This window comes from Mobula hypostoma, chromosome 9, assembly GCF_963921235.1.
Source record: "Mobula hypostoma chromosome 9, sMobHyp1.1, whole genome shotgun sequence".
Taxonomy (NCBI): Eukaryota; Metazoa; Chordata; class Chondrichthyes; order Myliobatiformes; family Myliobatidae; genus Mobula; species Mobula hypostoma.
The window spans coordinates 20,957,902-20,983,530 of record NC_086105.1 but is presented as its reverse complement, the minus strand read 5'-3'; the positions used below and the strand labels follow the sequence as shown (position 1 = coordinate 20,983,530).

Here is a 25,629-nt window from a genome sequence, read left to right as displayed (position 1 = left end):
TGGACATTGTTTCCTTCCTTAAAACTGTATTGATAGAACTCAGACATAATGTGTTGGCTGTTACATTCTCAAGATTAGATTTTTTTCCTCATTTAAGTTATTAAACAGCATGAATCCTAGGATGGATATCATGTTGCAGTGAATATTTGGCAGAACTGTTCCTGCACACACAATTTTTGGGAATGGTGCCCAAGAAATGATAAATGACTAATGTGAACGTACATGTCCAAGGACCAGCAGCAAAAGACATGGAATGCTCTCTCAGATCATTTTATGAGGAAAGTACTTAAAAGGCTCAAATTCCAAGAGGACAACCCAGTCAACTTTATTAGTCTTTGTTGGAGTAATAGAGAATAAATCAAGGTAATATAATGTTATGTTTTTTTTCAAAAAATGTCTAATGAAGACTCCATAGAGTTGCAGTTGTAGCCAAAACCTGTGTAGTCAGAAAACCAATAGCAGAATGAATATGAAACTAACAGTATAGTTAAGATTAGCTGCAGATGACCCAGTGATGCTAAAGATCGGTACTGCAACCATACTTATTCTCCATTACATAAATGAGTGAAAGGTTAAGTGTAAGATTTACATCACGTGCTGGATGTGGTCAATAAGACAAACTTATGGAATGCAAGTGTAGTTGATAGCCTTCTGTTTCTCATTTGAGGTGTATTTTACTAAGAGGGAATCCATGCTATTCTTTACAATAATATGGGCTAGAAAGCAAAGGGACCTTGAATATTGGTACTCATGGTGAAGTGAAAACAGTTTAATAAAGCCATTCTTAAAAGAGCAACAAAGTAATACTGAAGCTGAAGTTCTAAAATTACAAGAGTTTGATACTGTAAACAAAGTTCTGTCAATAGGACATGAGATCTGTTGATAAATTTAATAGGGACTTGAGTAATATATTTATCCAAAGAAATTGGAATGTGGAACTGTGCCACAGGAAATAATTGAGCCAGATAAGATGTATTCAAGGTTAACTTAGGAAGGCATATGGAGAAAGAAGATGGTTTGCTAGTTAAATGAAAAAGTGTAGGTGTGTAAACACTCAGAACTGGTGTTTAGAATTTTATGTAACTTCAGATCAGTCGTTGACATCAGATTGTCTCAACAGAAATTTCATAGTTGACTGATTAAATAGAAATTGCCCTCAAGTATTCATCTTTTCTTTGGTTCATCTGCTTGGTAAAGGTTTTAATATATTACAACAGACTGGGCGGGGGAGGAAGAGTATCATCAAGATCATTTATTTCTGAAGATCTTGGCCGGAGTTAATGCTCCATGTCAACTTCTGTCTTTCATCAGCGCAACAAATTGTGATCCAGCTTCTCAAGTACCTTCATGTAATCCACCTCAACAACAACCTGTGACAGCAGTATGGAATGGAAGGGTTTACTTATGCTTTGTTTGTATTTAGAAATTGCCTTTGTATGAAACAAGGGAAGAGAGATGATGATCTTGGAAGGTCTCTTAATAAAGGGTACTAAATAGAGGTTAATGGAATGCTACAAGACTGAGCTTCATGGGGATCTACTGGATTGATAAGTAGATAAGTGTTGTCCTTCAAGCTGAAGAGGATTTTGTTCATTATAGAGATGTGGACTTGAAAATTAATTCTTTGCCTGAACAAAATAACAAATTATGCAGGAGCAATTTCATTATTTACCATCATTAATTAAAATATTGATCCTAAATCAGTTGGTTTGTTAGATATGTCGTATTGATTGAACAAGTATCATGCAGTCAACTCCCAGTATTCAGTAAGAATTCTCTATTTAATCTTCGGGTATGGCAATTATTCACCTCAGTAATAGAAAAAGTATTTTTTGAGATCATGGTCACACTCAATATTGGAAGATTTCTTTGAGTCAAACTTTGACAGAAGAGTTAGTGCAGTTTTGGCGAAGGTAGAATGTAGCTCATAAGTTGATTTTGATGAATTACAAATATGAAAATGAGAGTGCAAGGGCTTGAGTGACAGTTTTTTGGAGTTAGAACTAATGAAGGGGGCAAGAATGTGTTAGGAAATATAAAATGTTTTATAGGGCAATCAGTGGAAGTATTGGATAACTAGTAGATTAAAAAACTTCCACTCAAGTTATCAGGACATCATTGAATTTGTATGAGCAATATGGTCAGCAGTGTTCCTGGACTATGCATTGTATGTTGCTGATTAAATACTCTGATTGCATTGATGTAGTTAAATGAACTGAAATTGGAAGTATCTGTTTAGATTTTGCATGAAATGTCAAATAGATCCTTTCTACAACATCTAATGGGAAAAGGCAATTTAGTGAAGAGTTGGGGGGGGAACACTTGTCCATGTTCAGGGCAATTATTGTCTCAGGCATACCATTAGTTGTTTTCTCATTGCTGATTAAGGTCTTGTTGGGTGCAACTTATTCCATTTCCGCACATCAAAATTGTGACTGTGTTTCAAAATACTTGATGGAAACATTGAGGATACTGAACATGTTCTGTAATTTTAGATTCATTTTAACATCTGGCTGTGGGATATTTTAGAATTGGGTATATCCAAGTAATAAAAATGCTGGGTTTAGAAATGTTAAATTTAACCTGAACTTATTTACAGCTGTTTCCTTTTTAAGTTCTTAACCCCTTACAAATAAGCCGTGAGTAGACACATCCTGCTACGTTTGGTGAGCTAGATAGTTATAATTTCTTCAGTATCCTCAATTTTTTAATTGTAATAGCATAGGAGGTATCCTCCCAGGTTTTTCCTTGCTGGTTGACCTTTTTGAATTTTTTGTACTTGCGAAGCAAACTGATCTGGATTGATTGTTTTTTTTTCTAAAATTAATTTTATTTCTATACTTTTGAAGTGATAAGGCAACAAATACAAATAGTTTAAAGACAGTTGTAATGAAGGTGGTATAGGATTGTATACAAATTCAAGTATTGAGACTTAATTGAAAACAATCCCCTTGGACTAGAATTTAGATTAGATTATGAGGACACTCAGTCCTTGTTTATGGGCATTTAGAAATGCATGCAGTAAAAAATGATACAACATTCCTCCAAAATGATATCACAAGAAAACACAGGACAAACCAAGACTAAAACTGGCAAAACCACATAATTATAACATACAGTTACAACAGTGGAAAGCAATACTGTGGCGACCCACTTTCTGGCACCCACGAACCGGCTCACGAAACAGCGCGCGCAGGCAGAGGGCCGGCAGCAAAAAGGGCGCCAGGCCATCTTCACCAGCAGGGGGAAAATCCCGCGCACAGAAAGGGTCTGGAAATATGCATTCCCCACAGTAGTCCCGCCCAGGGAGGGCGGGAACAGGAAGGCTTTAAAGCGGGCCGCGAAGTTTGAATAAATCTCTTTCATCGCAACTCTAACTCACCGACTCCGTGTGGTTATTCTAACGCTGTGTGTAGCACATCGCTACAATTGGTGACCCCGACGGCCCAAACGATATTTGGACCAGAGATGACCGACGCTGCATCTGTTCACGCAGTTTCGTTAAAACTGCCAAGCTTCTGGACGCTGTGACTCCATTTATGGTTCGAACAAGCAGAAGCACAATTCCACATTCGGCAGATAACCTCGGAGTCCGCTCGCTACTACTACGTGCTGAGCTCCCTCGACCAGGAGACTGCTGCACAAGTTGAGGAGTTTATACAGTTGCCCCCGGAGGACGGCAAATACACAGCATTCAAAGCCCTGCTCATAAGGACTTTCGGACTCTCAGGGCGCGAGCGAGCACACCGCTTAATGCACCTGGATGGTTTGGGAGACAGGCCGCCGTCAGCATTAATGAACGAGGTGCTGGCCCTGGCTGAAGGACACAAACCCTGCCTCATGTTTGAGCAGGCATTCCTAGAGCAACTGCCCGAGGACATATGCCTGCTGCTGTCCGACGCAGATTTCAGCAACCCCTGGGAGGTGGCGGCCCGAGCAGATGTGCTGTGGAATGCCAGGAAAGAGAGAGGGGCATCCGTCGCACAGATCACCAAGCCGCGAGCCCAACGAACAATGGTGTTTCTACCACCAGCGGTGGGGCACGGAGGCCCGCCCTGCAAATTCCCGGGAAACGCCAGGGCCAGCCGCCGCTGATGGCTACGGCGGCTGGCCATCAGGACAGCCTCCTGTACGTCTGGGACAAGCAGTCGGGACGCCGCTTTTTGGTCGACACCGGAGCGGAGATCAGCGTCTTACCTCCAACGAGTTACGACACCCGCAACAGAGAACCGGGACTCACCCTGAGGGCCGCTAATGGCAGCACAATATGAACCTACGGCACCCGCACGGTGCGGCTACAGTTCAGCTCCAGCCGGTTCACGTGGGACTTCACACTGGCCGCCGTGGCCCAACCACTGCTGGGGGCAGATTTTCTACGAGCCCACAGCCTGCTGGTCGACTTGCAAGGGAAGCGATTAGTCCACGCCAAGACTTTTCAAACGTTCTCCCTGGGTGAAGCACAGTTGCCAGCCCCACACCTGGACTCCATCACGCTGTCCGACGATGAATTCGCCAGGGTCCTGGCGGATTTCCCATCAGTACTGACACCGCAGTTCACGGCAGCCATGCCCAGACACAGAGTTCAGCACCACATCCCGACCCAGGGATCACCCCTCCACGCCCGTGCTCGAAGGCTTCCCCCGGACAAGCTCCGACTGGCGAAGGAGGAGTTCAAGAAGATGGAGGAATTAGGGATCATATGACGGTCCGACAGCCCATGGGCCTCCCCCCTTCACATGGTGCCCAAGGCAACGGGGGGCTGAAGACCATGCGGTGACTACCGCAGACTGAACGAGGCTACAACGCCAGACCGCTACCCTGTGCCGCACATTCAAGACTTCGCAGCAAACCTACACGGCGCAAGGATCTTTTCCAAGGTAGACCTCGTCCAGGGATACCATCAAATCCCTGTACATCCGGACGACATCCCCAAAACAGCACTTATCACCCCGTTCGGACTTTTCGAATTCCTCCGAATGCCGTTTGGTCTAAAGAATGCCGCACAGACTTTCCAGCGGCTAATGGACGCGGTGAGATGCGACCTGGACTTTGCATTCATCTATTTGGACGACATCCTCATAGCCAGCAGTAGTCGGCAGGAGCATCTGTCCCACCTCCGCCAGCTCTACTCCCGCCTGAGTGAATTCGGCCTTACAATCAATCCAGCCAAATGCCAGTTCGGACTCGACACCATCGACTTCCTGGGCCACAGGATTACTAAAGATGGGTCAACCCCGCTGCCCGCCAAGGTAGACGCGGTCCGCCATTTCCCCCGACCCAACACAATCAAAGGCTTGCAGGAATTCGTGGGTATGGTGAATTTCTACCACCGTTTCCTCCCCTCAGCAGCCCGAACCATGCGCCCCTTGTTCACTCTAATGTCGGGTAAGGGCAAGGACATTACCTGGAACGAAGAGGCCGCAACCGCTTTCGTTAAAACCAAAGAAGCCTTGGCAAACGCCGCGATGCTAGTGCACCCCAGAACGGACGTTCCTACTGCCTTCACGGTGGACGCATCCAACACAGCAGTCGGTGGAGTGCTGGAACAACTCATCGAGGGTCGCTGGCAACCCCTGGCGTTCTTCAGCAAACACCTACGACCACCCGAACTCAAATACAGTGCTTTCGACCGGGAGCTATTGGCACTATACTTGGCAATCCGGCATTTCAGGTACTTCTTAGAAGGTAGGCCCTTCACCGTGTTCACAGACCACAAACCGCTTACCTTTGCGTTCACTAAGGTGTCCGACCGCTGGTCATCCCTCCAGCAGCGACATCTGTCCTACATCTCCGAGTACACGACGGACATCCGGCATGTCTCTGAAAAGAACAATGTCGTGGCAGACGCACTTTCCAGACCTACCATACAGGCCCTGTCCCAGGGGGTGGACTATGCAGCGCTGGCAGAGGCACAGCAGGCAGACGCTGAGATCCCCAGTTACAGGACTGCAGTCTCCGGTTTGCAGCTCCAAGACCTCCCCGTAGACCCAGGTGAGAGGACCCTACTGTGTGACATAGCTACCGGCCAACCCCGCCCCGTTGTCCCAGCAGCCTGGCGCCGGCGGGTGTTCGAATCCATTCACAACTTAGCGCACCCCTCCATCAGGACAACTGTCCGGCTGGTCTCCAACAGGTTCGTGTGGCATGGACTTCGTAAACAGGTCAGTGAATGGGCCAAAACGTGTATGCAGTGCCAAACGGCCAAGGTGCAGCGACACACCAAGGCTCCACCGCAGCGGTTCAAACCCACCCGCCGGAGGTTCGACCACATCCATGTGGATATCGTGGGGCCCCTGCCAGTGTCACGAGGAGCACGGTACCTCCCAACTATGATAGACCGGTTCACCAGATGGCCAGAGGCAGTCCCGCTCAGCGACACCACCTCCGAATCCTGCGCCCGAGCACTGATCGCAACCTGGGTAGCACGCTTTGGGGTACCGGCCCACATTACCTCCGACAGGGGCGCCCAGTTCACCTCCAGCCTGTGGTCGGCTATGGCCAGACTTTTAGGAACACAGCTACACCACACAACTGCCTACCACCCACAGTCGAATGGATTAGTGGAGCGCTTCCACCGTCACCTGAAATCGGCTCTCATGGCCCGCCTGGAGGGGCCTAACTGGGTGGACGAACTTCCCTGGGTCCTGCTCGGAATCCGCACGGCGCCCAAAGAGGATCTACACACCTCGTCGGCCGAGTTGGTGTACGGCGCGCCCCTGGTCGTCCCAGGAGAGTTCATACCAGCCCCAAGGGGGCAAGAGGAAGAACCCACAGCAGTCCTGGACAGACTACGGGAGAGGCTCGGTAACCTGGCCCCCATACCCACTTCACAGCACGGACAGAGCCCGACCTGCGTACCCAAAGACCTGCTGAACTGTAAGTTTCTTTTTGTACAACGGGGTGGACACCGGGCACCGCTACAGCGGCCCTACGAGGGGCCGTTTAAGGTGATCAGGAACAACGGGTCCACGTTCGTGCTGGACATTGGGGGGAGAAAGGAGGTTTTCACGGTGGACCGACTCAAACCAGCCCATGTGGACTTGGCGCAACCGGTCCAGGCTCAGGCACCGCGGCGCAGGGGCAGACCTCCCAAACAGAGGCCGATCCAGACTGTGGACATTGGGGGAGGTATCGCCGGTTCTGCGGGGGGGGCGGTTATGTGGCGACCCACTTTCTGGTACCCACGAACCGGCTCACGAAACAGCGCGCGCAGGCAGAGGGCCGGCAGCAAAAAGGGCGCCAGGCCATCTTCACCAGCAGGGGGAAAATTCCGCGCGCAGAAAGGGTCTGGGAATATGCATTCCCCACAGTAGTCCCGCCCAGGGAGGGCAGGAACGGGAAGGCTTTAAAGCGGGCCGCGAAGTTTGAATAAATCTCTTTCATCGCAACTCTAACTCACCGACTCCGTGTGGTTATTCTAACGCTGTGTGTAGCACATCACTACAATACCATAATTTGATTAAAGAGCAGACCATGGGCACGGTAAAAAAAAAGCCTCAAAGTCCTGACAGACTCCTCATCCCACGCAGGTGGCAGGAGGGAGGAACTCTCCCTGCCATGAACTTCCAAGCGCCGCCAACTTGCCGATGCTGCAGCATTGGAAGCATCCGACCGCAGCAGACTCTTGAGTCCGTCCGAAAACTTCAAGCCTCCAACCAGCCTCTCTGAGCACCATCCTCTGCCGAGTGCTTCGACCCCACCCCAGCTGCCGAGCAACAAGCAAAGCCGAGGACTCGGGGCCTTCTCCGGAGATTCTGGACCACACGGTAGCAGCAGCAGCGAAGCAGGCATTTCAGAAGTTTCACCAGATGTTCCTCTGTGCTCTCACATCCGTCTCCATCAAATCAGGATTGTGCACAGCACCCTACTTGACAAATAACAGACATCACTGGAGTGGCTGCTGCGAGCTGCATCGCTCTGCCATCTTCTCCTCCCTCTATAGATTTATAAATTAATACAAAAATTACTCCAAAATGTTGTTTATCAGGCATTTTTTGATCTAGAATTGTTGAATGAAATAAAATCATCTTTGGTATTTTGAGATACTACCAACCAGAGATAGACTAGGGTAATAAGTTTTGCCAAGACAGGAAAGGGGATTCTTAAGTTAATGGAAAATTCCTTTGTATTCCTTTATCAAAGAGCCAGTAATAGACAAAAAGATACCAAATTTGATTAGACATACAAGTGGCAGAGTTTTCACTGCTGGAAAAGGGCATAGTTACAATATAACTTTTAACTATTTAAAACAGGTAACTTGTTTAAAATGGGTGTGCCACGGTGTTCCCTCAAATTTTTTTTACATCTGCACATTCCAGCCATTACTCATAAGCGTGGAATTTTACACCGCCTGAAAACTGCCTGGCACTTTAAATGTTCTTGTAATATTCACATAAACCACGACTCACAACACAAACGATGTCAGGCAGTCAAAACAACTGACAGGTACAGTGGGGAAAGTAAATGTTTTGACTAGATGGCATTAGTGTTCAGCTGGTCAGTGGTTTATTACCGTTGAGCTACCGACTTCCATTCTGTGTTTATCATTACAATTTGTAATAGTGTTGTAACTTGAAATGCTAACACTGTAAATATGTTGAAGCTCCAAGATCTTTCAAAGTAAAGATTATGGCACATTTATTTAGAAAATTTATGGATTATATTCATTTAATACAATTATAGGGAATTCCGAAACTAGATTTCAGAATTGACACAAAATTCCAGCTATGCAGCAGCAAAGGCTATGTGCATGGGAGCATTTCAGTTTCTTGTCGCCATGCACTTACGCAGCTTAGAGGGATCTGTGGTGTGCATAGGAATTTCTTTTTGGAGCAGCTAGTGAATCTCTGGAATTCTGTACTCTGGAGGGTTGTGGAGGTTAGGTCATTAGCTGTAATTAAGTGGATGCAGGTACATTTGTGAAAGATCAGAGAATTGAGGACTGTAAGCAACTAGCGCATGAGGAGTAGAGACTAATGAGCCTTTTGAAGCCTGCATCACTATTCATTTTAACGATCATACTCGTAGTGAATGGTAAGGCACACATCAGAGGCCACCTAGCCACTTCTGTATTTACTTTATGACCTCACACATCATGACCTTGGAGATCCTTGTCCTGGAACTCAGTGAGCCAGGTAACAAATATAGAAAATTAGTACCATCGACATTTTGGGCTGTCTGGCTGCTGAGTTCCTCCAGCATTTTGTATGTGTTGCTTGGATTTCCAGCATCTGCAGATTTTCTCTTGTTTGAGGCTGGTCCTCGCTAGCCTCCCACCCCTGGTCAGATCAGCTCTTGATCCCCTGCAGTTTACCTACCAGGAGCACATTGGTGTATATGGTATCAGCTGCCTGCTGAACAGAGCTTGCTCCCAGGGCAGCACTGTGAGGATTGTGTTTTTATTTTGAGCGCCTTCAGTACCGTACCACCCTCATTGTTGGGCGGGAAAGCTCCGTCCATTGTTTCCTGGATAATGAACTACCTGACCGGCAGACCGCAGTTTGTGTGGCCTCAGCTGTGTGTCAGACATGGCTATAGGTAGCACTCAGGTCCCACAGGGGACTGTATTGGCTCCCTTCCTGTATCCTGTAATCTTGATTTTGAAATGCTTGATAACGAAAGCTAGAAAAGTTCTGAATAACTTCCTTCATTTCTGTCATAGAGGGGACAATTTAGCTAATCTGGAAAGAGATAGAGACCAGTGGTTCCCAAACCTTTTTTTTAACTGTCTGGTCATCAAATAAAAACTATAAAGAATTTTGATTTGTAATGCACTTTGAAAGAAAATAGGAGCTGTGAATTCAAAGCTGACAAATAATTGCAGAAATTATTTAAGTCTATTTAAAGATAGAAATAAAACTATTTACACATTAAATATGTAATTAATGAACACATACCAATCCTCAAAGGGATTAGAAGTGGAGAGAATAAGCAATTTCAAGTAACACACACAAAATGCTGGTGGAACACAGCAGGCCAGGCAGCATCCATAGGAAGAAGCACAGGCGACATTTCAGGTGGAGACTATCTCTTTCAGTTAGTCCTGATGAATGGTCTCGGCCTGAAACTTCAACTGTTGTTCTTCCTATGGATGCTGTCTGGCCTGCTGCTTTCCACCAGCATTTTGTGTGTGTTGCTTGAACTTCCAGCATCTGCAGATTTCCTCGTGTTTGAGCAGTTCCAAGTTCCTGGGTGTCAAGATCTTTGAGGATCTAACCTGATCCCAACACATTGATGTAGTTATAAAGAAGGCAAGACAGCGGCTATACTTTAATAGGAGTTTGAAGTGATTTGGCATGTCAACAAATACACGCAAAAACTTTTATAGTTGTACTGTGGAGAGCATTCTGACAGTCTGCATCACTATCTGGTATGGAGGGGCTACTGCACAGGATTGAAAGAAGTTGCAGAAGTTTGCAAATCTAGTCAGCCCCATCTTGAGTACTAGCCTACAAAGTACCCAGGACATCTTTAGGGAGCGCTGTCTCAGAAAGGCAGCGTCCATTATTAAGGACCTCCAGCACCCAGGGCGTGCCCTTTTCTCACTGTTACCATCCGGTAGGAGATACAGAAGCCTGAAGGCACACATTCAGCGATTCAGGAACAGCTTCTTCCCCTCCGCCATCTGATTCCTGAATGGCCTTAGAAGCTTTGGACACTACCTCACTTTTTTAATGTACAATATTTCTGTTTTTGCACATTTTTTAATAATCTATTCAATGTGTAATTTTGTTTTATTTTTTTTGTCTCTGCTAGATTATGTATTGCATTGAATTGCTGCTGTTAAGTTAACAAATTTCACGTCACATGCCGGTGATAATAAACCTGGGTGCTGGAGGTCCTTAATAATGGATGCTGCCTTTCTGAGAGCTTCCTCCCACATAACATATAATAGCTTAGGAAATTAAGAATTAAGTCTTCAAATGAATTGAGCGTAGATAATGTAAAATGCAGAAATTAAATATTGTAGGGTGCATACAAATTACCGGTGATGCTTCAAATGCGATGCGGCAGGGAGTTCAGAAGCTTAATGGCCTGGGGAGTGGGAGGAAGCTGTTTCGCATCTTGACCATTCTTCTCTCTATCGAGTTTCCTATCTGATGATGGAATGTCAGAGGATGCAGGGTGGATGGGTGGTATTCATTAATAATACTAAGGCCTCTACATACACAGTGCTCCTGGTAAAAGTCCCCAGTGGATGATAGGGAGACCCCTATGATCCTTCGGACATTCTCACAGTTTTCTGTAGGGACTTCTGCTCCAATACTTTGCTTCCATACCAGATGGAGATGCAGTTTGTAAGGTTGCTCTCAAGGTGCTTCTGTAAAATTAGGTTAAGGTGGGGGGGGGGTTGTGTCGTGGAGACAACTGCTTGTGCCACCTTATTCAGGGAAGTGACATAGAGGGCCAGATGAGGACATCCGTGATGTGAACTCACAGGAACTTGGTGCACTTAACTCCCTACAGAGGAGCCATGTATGTGCAAAGGGGGATGGTTCATCTGCACCTTCCTAAAGTCTACAATCATTTCCGTGATCTTCATGTTCGGACTTAAGTTGCTTTTCTCACACCAGTCTACCATCTGCTCTGTTTCCTCTCTGTACTCTGACTCCTGATCGTTGTTGATGAAGCCAACCACAGTTGTGTCATCTGTAAACGTGATAGATTTGAGCTGAATCCTGAGACACGATCGTGTGTGACCAGTGTGAACAGCAGCAGGCTGTGCACAGCCCTGGGAAGCATTAGTGCTCGGCATGGAAACATTGCTACCCACGTGGACTGACTGAGGCCTTAAGTCCAGGTTCCAGAGGCGGGGCGTTGAGACTCAGCGAGGACAGTTTCAGTTGATTACTGAATGAAGCATTCAACTCTTCAAAGAATTTTACCACAGTTTCAAAATGCACATAAAAGCTTCTTGGCTAGTTTCCTTTTAAGAGACGTATAGCCACAGATGTTCATCACTGTTCATCATTTTCAATACAAAGCTCTTGAAAAAATTAAGACTTAAGAGCATGGGTCTTGATTTTTTTCTACTGCTGTGATAACAGGATTTAATTATTTGTGCCGTCGATCATTTTTTGCACAGGATGTCTCTGAATTACCTTGTTCAAGAATGGTGGCATCCTGGCATTGACGGTGCCCTATTTGTTAGTGAGCAAAATGTACTTCTCTTTGAAAAGTTGGTCAACAACCTGAAATATTGACACCCCTTCATATCTGTTTCTAGTCCCCTTGGAAATAACTCTTAAGTCGTGCTTTCATCTTTCATGAAGTAAACATAAAAAAAAAAGCAAGATTTGTTGCCTGGCAAAGTTGACTCGTCCAACTGCATAGCAAGTTATGTTGTCCAATGGTCTTCAATATTCTTGTACCTTCCATCTGTCCACTTTTGAACAGAGTTATTGCTGAACAGAATCACTTTAATTATTTGGTCTGATGCAACTTGTACTCAAAACCTCAGTTTCTGCTGACAGAATCGGTACTTCAATTGTATGGGGCTTTCCAGATTTAGCTGTGAGCAATGAAATGTTGCATGAAGCACACAAACCATCGCTGTTTCGGCAAGTGCCGGCAAACATGTTTCAGTATTTTGTTTAAGTTTTCACGTAGTGACTGTAAGTATGGTTCTTGTTTGCTTTATCAGTGTATTCTCTTCAAATGTTCAAGGAGTCTGGATGGTTTCATTGCCTCATTTTCCACACACGTTGCTTGGTGCTGGTATTTCAGATGCTCCACACTGTACTGACTATTTTTTGGTCTGCTTCTGCCATTTTCATTATGGATTAATGACCGCAGTCAATCACCTATTGTTTACGCCCAACCTCGAGCACTGATCAGTAAAGGGGAGTGTTATGACATCATCATGGCTCAGGTAAAACCTTACTTTGCCTGAAGGTACATAAAGTGGGGCAGCAATATTTCGGTTGGGCTGTGGGCTAGAGAGATGTGGTCAAGGCCATCAGAAAGGGCATAACTTTATACTACTACAGTAGTGAATGGCAATATGAGGGCTAGGTCTGGAAATAAGTTCAGTCCAGATTTCCAGTGAGGTGCCAAATACAGAGGTGTCACATTGCTTTTCAACAGCTATAACATGCTTTGGTGCTAATAATTGATTACAAAGGTGATTGTGATCTTTGTAATCAATTATTAGCATTTGATCCTCAGTGCCTCATAATTGGTAATTCATTTCTTAATTTAAGGCTGTAATCTCTCAGCTGCACCCCTTGCTGCTGAGCGTTTTCCCCCTTAGAAACTCCCACTGCCTCAGGGACAGTATCACCCACTTTGGGAACCACTAAGCTTGATGGTATGCTTATTACATAGTTTCCATCACTGTCAGCACAGTACATCCAAGATTTTTGTGCAAACAATTTTGCATCAGTAGACCATTTGGGTCTCGTGCAAATCTATTCTGTTTCAAAACAAAACTAGTCAATGAAACTGTTCGGGAAAACTTTTGATGGTTGACTGAAAGGTGACATAATAAAAGTGATTAAAATCCTGAGTGATGTAGATAGATGAGGGAAAGATTTAAAAGGAACCTGAGGTGCAGCTGTTTCCATAGTGGTGAGTATATGCAATGAGTCACCAAAAGAAACTGTAGAAGCAGATGTATTTACAGTATTTAAGACACTTAAACATGTACTTGCATAAAGAAGCATTTAAAGGGATATGGCCCCCATGGGCATCTTGGTTGGCACAGTTGAGCTGGGCTGAAGCATCTGTTCTGTGCTGTGCTTTATGCCAAAGCAACATCAACAACATTGTCAAAATTTTAAAGCTTTTGGAATGTTTTTGAATCCTCCTGATATTTGGAAGCAATCAACAACTCTTAAAAACAAAAAGTTGGTCACGTGTAGTGTAGCATAGTAATGGATGAATCACTTGGAACCTATCAGAATTGTTAAGATTCCAACACTTGGTGCATGTATCAGTCCTGAGCAACAAGATTAAGGCCAAAATGAATATTAGCAACATCTGTTGTGTTCAAGTTACACTGTAATTGTAAATCAAACATCTGGAATTCTTTTGAAGATTTAATTGAACAAATCATTTTTAATCTGAGGATTGTTTAAATATACTTCTACTAATCTGTGTGCAATTGGAGCCTGTCATTTATATTCTGATGTGTCTTTGGACTGACTGATCTGGTGCTTTTGCTATCTCTGAGGGAATTTGGCATGTTTGAGAACGGAGTTGTGGCCTAATAGAGTGTGAATCCATGATCAGCTCCATTTCTTGCTGATCTTTCCGATTAAAGCATCAAGCAAGATTGAAATTAGCAAGGATGAGAGTGGGTGTTCAATGCCATCTGCCTGCATTTAACCAGTCTCCCTCCTTCTCACTCAATGTTGCCGGAAGAAAGTACAGGAGTATTGTGTCTTGGGCACGGTATGATAGGCACACTTTGTGGATTGAACGCATTTTTAAAGGACTCTGCAGTTCATGTTATGTGTTTCTAGTTACTCTCAATTGCTATTTGGTGCGATTCTGATAGGCAGACTAGCTACGTGGCTTGCAGTCAACGGAAGAGAGCGCTAAATTGAACTAAACATTCCTTGACTGTTTCAATGACACTGCAATTTGATGTTTAATGTTGTGTTTGCTCATTTTTTTTATCATTTGAACAATTTTTTTTGAGTTGGATATTTGATGTTTTCTTGAGTTCTATGGTGTTTCTTTACTCAGTGCCTGTTTGTTTTCCAGGAAAACGGTGTAATTTATTAGCTGTAAGGCACTGCAGGTTTTCTTATTTGTGTAAGCAATGTTGCCACCATCTAACCAACAGTAGCACTGTAGTAGTGCAGTTCTATCAACTGGAAATGCCAAATAGTTGCTCTATTCCTCTGTCAGCTAAATATCTAACTGACAATTTCTCTTACTATTTTTAACTCCAACTCTGATTTCAAAAAAGAGAACTAATATCAATAATGGAATAGAACAGCATATAGAAATGCATTGCTTAAAATTAAAAACTACTGCAAAACTTTGAATTTCAATCAAGGCCAAATTTTGTAGATAATTTGCAATGTTTATGCCATAGCAGAGCAATGATTCTATTAATTGCATTGTCTTCAGTCTGTTTTGGACACTTAAGAAAATATAGGTCCTTTTGGGGTGTAGTATTGCCTTGTACTTTTTATCCTGCATGAAGATGAGCAGTATTTTCAACATTGAAATCTCTAATTTACACCTCTAAATTAAATCTGATTCAATTTCCTCTTTCTTTTGGTACTCTGCATATAATTTGCTGAAGTTTGTGAAATGATAAATAGCCACTTATTCAAAGTAGTTGTTTTAATGGAATTTTCTTTTCCAATTAAAGCAACATTCCACATTTAAATTTGTCGAAGGGTAAAGAGCTATTTTCGACCTTGAGATGAAAATTAATTAGAAACGCTCTTTTAATTACAGGTGCGCATAGCAGCAAACTTCATTATTCATGCTCCACCAGGAGAATTCAATGAAGTTTTTAATGGTAAGTTCTGTTAAATTGCTAATAATGTAACTTCTTTTCCTCTTTGGGTCCTAATTTAAAAATCTGATCATTGTCGTTTAATTATGATCAAGTGGTAAGGAATTACAGCATGGTTATTCAATATTTACAGCAAGGAAAGCTTGTAGGGTGGGGTTTGGTGGCGAGAAGAGGACATAGTGTTTAGTTTGCAGACAGAAGACACTGCAGATACTGGAATTAGGAGCAAAAATCAGTGTTGAAAGAGCTCGGCATGACTGGTAGCATCGATGGAGAAATAGACAATCAACATTTTTGCATCAAGGCTATTGATCTGGATTTAGTTCTCGCACTGCAGTGTGTAATTATACATTTGAGGGCAAAATCCTGTACTCCCAGAAAGAGAACAAGGATTATGTTCTGATCGGAAAAGAAATATTGCACATTTCGGGATGGGTGTTCTTTTGCTTTGATCAAACTGTGTTCTTTCATTCAATCTTTAGTTTGAATTTAGTTGCCCAAGCATATTGGAAAAATTGGTATATTAGTTTCTAGAAAGTTGAAAGAGTTCATTGCTAGTATCTGGCTTTTGTTTTGGTCTTTTGCATGGGAAGAGAAATATTTGCTCATGTACGTCAACAACTCTGACTGTTGAAAGCTTGTCAAGATCACCATAAATGTCATTCATTTCAGTTTCCTGTAAGTTATTAATTTCCCTTAAGAGTTTCCATTTTATCTTTATATAACCCTATTAATATAGAGGCATTCACTGCAAAAATCTGATGGAGATGTTTATTTTAAGATACTTTGAAAGTGCAGTTCTACAAGGCCCAGGGCAGGTTCAGATGCAAACTTAATCAGGAAGAGATGCAAGCAGCTGTCAAGTAAGGTGTGCCATCAGGATGGTAGGAATGGGTCGGCAGAGAGTTTGGACAAAGTGGGAGTGTGCACTGAAGCAGAAGATCTCCTGGTCCAGCAACTAGCAAGCAGAACCCAAATGCATCAAGTTCATGATCCAGGCTGTGTATGTCCTCCTATCCAGTCCAGTGAACCTTTTTGCTTGAGGTACCATCATGTCCTGCCCTGGAAGAGAGACTCCGGAACACAACTACCCAGAAGTCTAGGGGATGCTGCTGCTGGCTGCATGACCAGGCGCTGAAGGCAGTGGCCGAAAGTATCCCCTCAGCCATTAACAAAGATAGGCACCTCTGCCTTTGTCAAAGCTGGAGACCAACCACAGCTTCAGCCCAGATCAGCAGCAGGCCTCATCGACAAGGCATCTGACTGGCAACTAGAAGTCTATCTTGGCAAGCAGTTAGTTTAGTCATAGTCGTACTTTATTGATCCAGGGGGAAATTGGTTTTCGTTACAGTTGCACCATAAATAATGAATAGTAATAACACCATAAATAGTTAAATAGTAATATGTAAATTATGCCAGTGAATTATGAAATAAGTCCAGGACCAGCCTATTGGCTCAGGGTGTCTGACCCTCCAAGGGAGGAGTTGTAAAGTTTGATGGCCACAGGCAGGAATGACTTCCTATGACGCTCTGTGTTGCATCTCGGTGGAATGAGTCTCTGGCTGAATCTATTCCTGTGCTCAACCAGTACATTATGTAGTGGATGGGAGACATTGTCCAAGATGGCATGCAACTTGTACAGCATCCTCTTTTCAGACACCACCGTCAAGAGAGTCCAGTTCCATCCCCACAACATCACTGGCCTTACAAATGAGTTTGTTGATTCTGTTGGTGTCTGCTACCCTCAGCCTGCTGCCCCAGCACACAACAGCAAACATGATAGCACTGGCCACCACAGACTCGTAGAATCCTCAGCATCGTTTCCTGACTTCATTACAACATTATCAATCCCTGAGGCTTGACATGGTCATTCTATGAGAAAACTCAAAGCAGGTGGTGGTAGAATTGATAGCTCCTTGGGAGGACCACATTGAGATGGTGTTTGAGTATAAGGAAGTCAAATACCAGGGGTTGGTGCCGGAGACAGGTAGAGGGTACAATGCAAGCCTGTAGAGGGTGTAGAGGTTTTGCTGGCTGCTTGCTGTGCAGAACCTGCTCTCTCCTTGGCATTATGGGGACTGCCAAGAAGAGAGTCATCAAGGCCATCACAGAGGCTGCTGAGTGAGCCTCCTGATAGCTATGGATCAAGAGGTGTGACCTGCGGACCAACGTTGCTGGGATACAAGCCACGGCCTGATCAACCCTGGCTGGGTCACCTAGGTGAGAGTGCCTGATGTTGAAAGACCCAAACACCCGATGACCTTGGGTTACTTCTCTAATGATATGACCCAGGGCATCCTTGGACGTATCTCAGCAACATGAAAGTGCAGCTCTAGGCAATACATACTTGAAATAGTGAAAACAAAAATTAGTCTGTTTAATTGCACAGTACAAATTTGAAAGCTTATTACAGCTATAAATGCAGTCAGTTCGCTTAACTTGCCTGTTATATTTGAATGTCTTTTTGTGCTCACTAATGAATGTATCACGTCTATTAAATTTTCCTCCAGATGTGCGGTTGCTGCTCAATGAGGACAATCTTCTTAGGGAGGGTACAGCACAGTAAGTACAATTATGGTTTAGTCATTTAAATAAACCTACATTAATTACAGCAATTTTGTTTTTGGCAAAGTGTAATCATCTACACTAAAGACCCACAATTTGCATTAAATCACCTTCAATTTTGCTTTATATATTTCCTGATAACACTGAAATCAGTGCATGTAGTGTTGTGGTAGTAAACATTTGATTTTTTTTGGTTATTTGTTTGGAGACATGTAAACATCAACAAGTTTAGTTCAGCAAATTCTTTGCAGCAAGTCAGAATAATGCAAAGTTTTTAGTAATTTTAATGCATTTGGTAGAAATTGCCTGTGCTGTACACGGGATTAAAGTTTTTTAATTAGATTCTTTCCCATCAACAGAATTTATAAAGGTATGGAACCTTAGCTGTATTTGGGAATTTTGGACTTTCTGTAATCTTCCTTTTCTTCTGATTTCAGTGCCTTTGCACAGTATAATGTGGACCAGTTTACTCCAGCAAAAATTGATGGTTATGATGATCAGGTATGAAATAACTTATGGTCTTGCAATTGATGTTAAGTTGACATGACCATGATAATACTTCATATACTCTATGTAAATACAGTGCAGAAGCAGGCTCTTTAGACCACAATGCCCATACTTAATAACTACCGTGCATCTCGAGATACCAACTAATCTCACTTGGTCTAAAGCTATCTATGCCTTAGCAATTCAAATGCTGACCTAAAATCTTAAATGTTGGGAGACTACCAACTAAGTAATATTTCCAATCCCAGCCACCCTCTGAGTGAAAGAGTTGTTCCTCAGAGCCCTGCCCTAACCTTTGCCCTCTAGTTCACACAGTCTCAGCTGTGAGGGAAGTTTTTCCAATATTTGCCCTATGACCCTCATAATTTTGTATATATCTTTATCAAGGGACTCCTTCAACCTCTTCTGTTTCAAGGAAAACCAAATCACCATACTCAATCTTGATGTATGCATGTGCTGTAATTTCCTAAATATACCCTTATAGCAATTAAATTGGTTAGAGTCATTGTGACCTTTTTAGGTTGTATTTGAGCAAGAGTTAGGTACTCGGGTAATATGTTTACAGTTTTTAATTAATTCCCTAACAATATTCATGCTTGGTAATTTAGATGCGTTATTTTGTAAATGTGAACCATATTGTTGTTGTATTAAAATTTATTTACTACTTTTGTGACCATTTTACTTTTAAAAGATGTAAAGTCAACAATTTGCAGTTGAGTAAATAACATGAAATTGTTATTTGAATTTCAGATTCTCCACTTAATTTTTGTTAATATATTGAATTTAAAAACAATTTTTTGAATTTAGAATATTGATAATTACTGACTTCATGTATTTGCTTATGTAGTTTAAAGTAATAAATTAGAATATTTAGGACCTTTTATTACCTGTAAAAGTGCTAAAACTTTGGAAGAAAGTGGCATTAGCAGTAAATTAATGTACTAGGTTTGATATTTTTAATCACTTTTGAAAGGTCAGTGTTGATAAGGCTGCGTTTAACGTGCTCTCATCAGGTACCAGAAAGCCGCCATCTCAAACTGTTGCAGGCTCAGTGGTACAAATGCTCCCATGCGGCAACTACCTAGAGAGCTTTCAATTTCTGATCCAGTGACGATGGAAGGATATAGTTCCAAGTCAGAATGATGTATGAGTGCAAGTGCAGTTTTCAAAGATCTGTTGCCCTCTTACAACTCATCAAGATCACAGGCTTTGTTTGAAGATGATCTAACAAATTTCTGCAGTGTACCCTAATGATGATACCATAGCTACCGTATACTTGTGAAGGTGATTGTCCGGGGCACTCAATGCAGTGATTGCCAAAGCATTTTGCATTTACATGAATGTTTTCAATTTTCTTTAATGTTGTGAACTTAGGTATTTCTGCTTTATGTTATACATTAATGTGTTGTATCTGGATAACTTGCAAAATGCCTTGCTATAGGTCAACATTGACAGGTATGCTCAATTGGGGCATGATATCATTAAAAGGTCTAAATCTTAATAAATGGAATGAAATTTTAACAAAATAACCAGTTTATTTCATAGCAAGCATTTCCTTTGTTTTTAAAAACTCAATTCAAGTTTCCCAAATGCATTGGTGAAATTTGACATTAATCCAGTGCTGATTCTGTAAATATTCAATATATTTTGTTAATGCATGATCTCAGGGATCAATAGTTTCATGATGAAAACGCATTCATGCATAATTAAAGAAAGGAAATACTAGTTTCCTCAGGTGGTCTTAACATTATGCCAATAATATTGCACTACAGGTCTTAATAACAGAACATGGTGATCTTGGCAATGGTAGATTTTTGGATCCCAGGAACAAGATCTCATTTAAATTTGACCATTTACGAAAAGAAGCAAGTGATCCCAAGCCCCATGATGTTGAAAATGCATTGGAATCTTGGCGAAGTGCTGTGGATACTGCTATGAGAGCATATGTAAAAGAACATTATGCAAATGGTGTCTGCACTGTAAGTATTTCATTCAGTACTTGCTCTGAGTTAGTAGTAATGAATTATCTTTATATTACAACCATTTCCTTCTGTCTTCAACTCATTTCTCTACTTGTCCATCTGTCACTTTTGAGTTTTTTTTAGCTGAGGATATGAGATCTATTCGATGTAATCTTGTAATACATCTCAATAAAATGTGTCCTGGATGAGATCATTTCCTTTCAATATTTTATCCAAGAGCTATTTTCTTTTCCAAGATTTTGTGTATGATGTGACAAAGGCTTTCTTCCCTGGGCTGACCTTTTTTATATACCTCCTTATTCTGGTTACTCCCTGTTTGTGCTGTTAACTTTTCATAATTAGTGTTTTTGCTCAACTTACATTGACTATAGATGTTTTACACCACATTAGCTCACCTCTAAACATGTAGCATTCCATTCACAAAGCACAATCCAACATTGCCAATAGGGCCAGTGGTGTTGTATGGTGAAGCTAACCTCTACCTTGAAGTCTGAAAGTCCTCTTTCGTGACACCATATCTGTGTGAACGATGAGCCCACTATTAAGCACAGATTTGTGAACAGTCACTGACCCTGACTCAACTGGAGATACTTCTGCCATAGTATGTAGCCTAATTAATCTCTCAACTACAAGCAGCCTACTTTCACCTTTTCCACCAGGTCAGCGAGTAATCCTGTGCCTATGTTAAGTAGGCACTCAAGATATAAAAAGCTGCCATTAGTAAGCAAGGAACAGCCTACCCTAAAGTCTTTGAAATCATTGTTGGGGACTTTATTCGGGCTTGTTTGAGGAAATCTCTGCTCAGTTATCGTCATAACTTAACGCACCAGGGGCCCTAACACATTCAACCACTGGTATACTACAATTAGGAACGCCTAGATCACCTTTTGGGAAATCTGTTCACTTGGCTTTCCTCCTACCTACGTACAAGCGGAGACTAAAGAGCAAGGCTCCAGATTTGAGGTTAACAGAGGTCATCGTGGGAGGCAAAAAGTGGCTGTAGGATTGCTTCAACCACAAAACGCTGGAGAAACAAAGCAGGTGAGGCAGTATCTACGAAAGAGGGTACAATGGACATTTCAGCCTGAAACGCTGACTGTACTCTTTTTCATAGATGCTACTTGACCTACTGAGTTCCTCCAGCATTTTCTGTGTTGCTTGGATTTCCAGCACCTGTAGATTTTCTTGTTTGTGATAGGATTGCTTCAAGTTGGTCGACTGGGCCATGTTCAAGCACTAATCAGAGGATCTGAATGAATACATTATGAAGTCCACAGTTGTCATGGACTTCATAAAAGCAGTCATAGATGAGTGTATCCCTACAAAATCATTCAGATTCTTTCCCAAACAGAATCACTGAATAAACAATGGGATTCTTAATCTGCTGAGGGCCAGTTCTGGTGACCAAGTAAGATACAAGAAGTCCACATACTATCTTCTGAAAGCCAACTTGCATGCGAACTCTGGACCACCAAACCTTAAATCATTGAAGGATGCTCGCCAGCTGTAGCAGGGATCAAATGCTGTTATCTCTTACAAAATGAAACTAAGTGACATTGGTGACACCAAGGCTTCACACTCAGGTGAACTCAATGCTTTCTGTGCTCACTTTGACCATCAAAACATGGAAGATCCTTCACAATCTCCCACGGCCCCAATGACTCTGTGATTTCATCTGAGGCTAACGTAAGAGCACCCTTCAGGAGGGTGAACCCACAAAAAGCATCCAACCCAGATGGGGTACTTGTGCTGATCAACTGGTTGGAATGTTCATTGATATCTTTAACCTCTCGTTTTGGCAGTCTGCTTCAGGCGGGCTTCAATTATACCAGTGCTTAAGAATGTGGTATCGTGCCTCAGTGATGAACGTCCAGGAGCGTTTTCATGTACTGTGAAGTGCTTTGAGAGGTTGGTGATGAAACATAGTGACTTGGATCTGCTCCAATTTTCCGACTGTCACAGCAGATACCATTTCATTGGCTCTTCACTTAATCCTGGAATATCTGGACAGCAAAGGTGCATACATCAGGATGCTCTTTATCGACTACAGTTCAGTATTTAATACCATCATCCCCTCAAAAATTAATAAGCTTCAAGACCTTGGCCTTAATACCTCAGACAATTAGATCCTCTATTTCCTCAGTTATAGATGCCAGTCAGTTCGGATTGGCTAAAAATATCTCCTCAATTTCAATCAGCACAAATGTACCATAAAACTCTGCTAGTAGCACCCTGCTCTATTTGCTTTATGCTTATGACTGAGGCTCTAATGCTTCGTTTGCTGATGACATCACTATCATTGGCCAAATCAAAGGTAGTGAAGAATCACCATATAGGAGAGAGATTGAAAATCTGGCTGAGTGGTACCACCACGGTGGCCCCTCACTCAATGTCCGCAAGACAAAGGAGCTGATGATTGACTTCAGGAGGAGAAAACCAGAGGTCCATGAGCCAGTCCATCAGTGGATCAGAGGTGGAGAGGGTCAGTAACTTTAAATTCCTTGGTGTTATCATTTCAGAGGACCTGTCCTAGGTCCAGCATATAAGTGTCATTACGAATAAAGCATGGCAGCCCTCTACTTACGAGTTTGCGAAGATTTGGCTTAATAATCTAAAACTTTGACAAACTTCTATAAATGTGTGATGGAGAGTGTATTGGCTGGTTACATCACAGCCTGGTATAGAAGCAGCAATGTCCTTGAGTGGAATATTCTACAAAAAGTATTGGATGCAGTCCAGTCCATCATAAGTAAAGCCCTCTTCACCATTAAGCACATCTGCATGAACCCTTGTTGCAGGAAAGCAGTTCTATCATCAAGGAACCACACCATCCAGAACATGCTCTCTCCTCGCTGCTGTCATCAGGAAGCAGGTACAGGAGCCTCAGGACCCACACCACCAGGTTCGGGAACATTTATCACCCCTCAACCATCAGGCTTTTGAACCAGAAGATATAACTTCACTTAACCCTTCACTGATTTGTTCCCACAAACTATGAACTCACTTTCAAGAATTCCTTCACCTCATATCCTCTATTGCTTATTATAACTTATTTTCTGTTTTGTATTTGTACAGTTGTCTTTGTACATTGGTTGGTTGTCCTGTTGGATGTGGACTTCCATTGATTTTATTGATTCTTGGATTGACTGTATGCCCACAAGAAAATGAATCTCAGGGTTGTATATGGTGACGTATGTACTTCGATAATAAGTTTACTTTGAAGCCTGCTCTCATAGACCCAACACTATCCTTTGTACCCCATTTCCTATTTTGATGCTCTTTACTGCTCTTGCCCAGTCTGTTCCCACTCACATCTGATACCCTTTGCCTTTAAGTTTCCTCTGCAAGCCTCTCATTTTGACAACGTGGCCAGTCACTGTAGATATTTACATTCTCTTCCCAAGCTTCCAGAAGGACTTTTGTCTTCGTCAAAGGCCCATTTTATTTTCCCTATGTCCCTATTGCTACCCTTCTGAACTTGTACTGTATAAATTCTTTCTTGAAAAGTCATTTCCTCTAATTTATGAGTAATGATTTCCTACTGTAACTGCTAGACGTTTGATCAACTTGAGACCCAGCCCTTTTTGGTGCATTGATACTTTCCCTTATCTAAATATTTGTTGCCGATCTCCATCCTGCACCTTTGCATGGGTTATATCCAGCTATTTCATAGAAACTTAGAAAATAGGTGCAGGAGTAGGCCATTCGGCCCTTCGAGCCTGCACCGCCATTTATTATGATCATGGCTGATCATCCAACTCAGAACCCCGCCCCAGCCTTCCCTCCATACCCCCTGACCCCTGTAGCCACAAGGGCCATATCTAACTCCCTCTTAAACATAGCCAATGAACTGGCCTCAACAGTTTGCTGTGGCAGAGAATTCCACAGATTCACCACTCTGTGTGAAGAAGTTTTTCCTAATCTCGGTCCTAAAAGGCTTCCCCTCTATCCTCAAACTGTGACCCCTCGTTCTGGACCTCCCCAACATCGGGAACAATCTTCCTGCATCTAGCCTGTCCAATCCCTTTAGGATCTTATACGTTTCAATCAGATCCCCCCTCAATCTTCTAAATTCCAACGAGTACAAGCCCAGTTCATCCAGTCTTTCTTCATATGAAAGACCTGCCATCCCAGGAATCAATCTGGTGAACCTTCTTTGTACTCCCTCTATGGCAAAGATGTCTTTCCTCAGATTAGGGGACCAAAACTGCTCACAATACTCCAGGTGTGGTCTCACCAAGGCCCTGTACAACTGCAGTAGTACCTCCCTGCTCCTGTACTCGAATCCTCTCGCTATAAATGCCAGCATACCATTCGCCTTTTTCACCGCCTGCTGTACCTGCATGCCCACTTTCAATGACTGGTGTATAATGACACCCAGGTCTCGTTGCACCTCCCCTTTTCCTAATCGGCCACCATTCAGATAATAATCTGTTTTCCTATTTTTGCCACCAAAGTGGATAACTTCACATTTATCCACATTAAATTGCATCTGCCATGAGTTTGCCCACTCACCCAACCTATCCAAGTCACCCTGCGTCCTCTTAGCATCCTCCTCACTGCTAACACTGCCACCCAGCTTCGTGTCATCCGCAAACTTGGAGATGCTGCATTTAATTCCCTGATCCAAGTCATTAATATATATTGTAAACAACTGGGGTCCCAGCACCGAGCCTTGCGGTACCCCACTAGTTACCGCCTGCCATTCTGAAAAGGTCCCGTTTATTCCCACTCTTTGCTTCCTGTCTGCTAACCAATTCTCCACCCACACCAATACCTTACCCCCAATGCCGTGTGCTTTAAGTTTGCACACTAATCTCCTGTGTGGGACCTTGTCAAAAGCCTTTTGAAAATCCAAATATACCACATCCACTGGTTCTCCCCTATCCACTCTACTGGTTACATCCTCAAAAAATTCTGAGATTCGTCAGACATGATTTTCCTTTCACAAATCCATGCTGACTTTGTCCGATCATTTCACCGCTTTCCAAATGTGCTGTTATCACATCCTTGATAACTGACTCCAGCAGTTTCCCCACCACCGACGTTAGGCTAACCGGCCTATAATTCCCCGGTTTCTCTCTCCCTCCTTTTTTA

At 42.9% G+C, this 25,629-nt stretch overlaps 1 protein-coding gene across 1 annotated transcript in view; it reads left to right on the top strand.

Moving 5' to 3' along the window:
• LOC134351555 (F-actin-capping protein subunit alpha-2) overlaps positions 1-25,629 on the top strand; it is a 46,652-nt gene that overhangs the window by 8,327 nt on the left and 12,696 nt on the right. The window contains exons 2-5 of the mRNA XM_063057855.1: positions 15,418-15,481; positions 17,989-18,040; positions 18,481-18,544; positions 20,323-20,529. Coding sequence (XP_062913925.1) covers positions 15,418-15,481; positions 17,989-18,040; positions 18,481-18,544; positions 20,323-20,529 — 387 coding nt within the window. The remainder of the gene's footprint in view (positions 1-15,417; positions 15,482-17,988; positions 18,041-18,480; positions 18,545-20,322; positions 20,530-25,629) is intronic.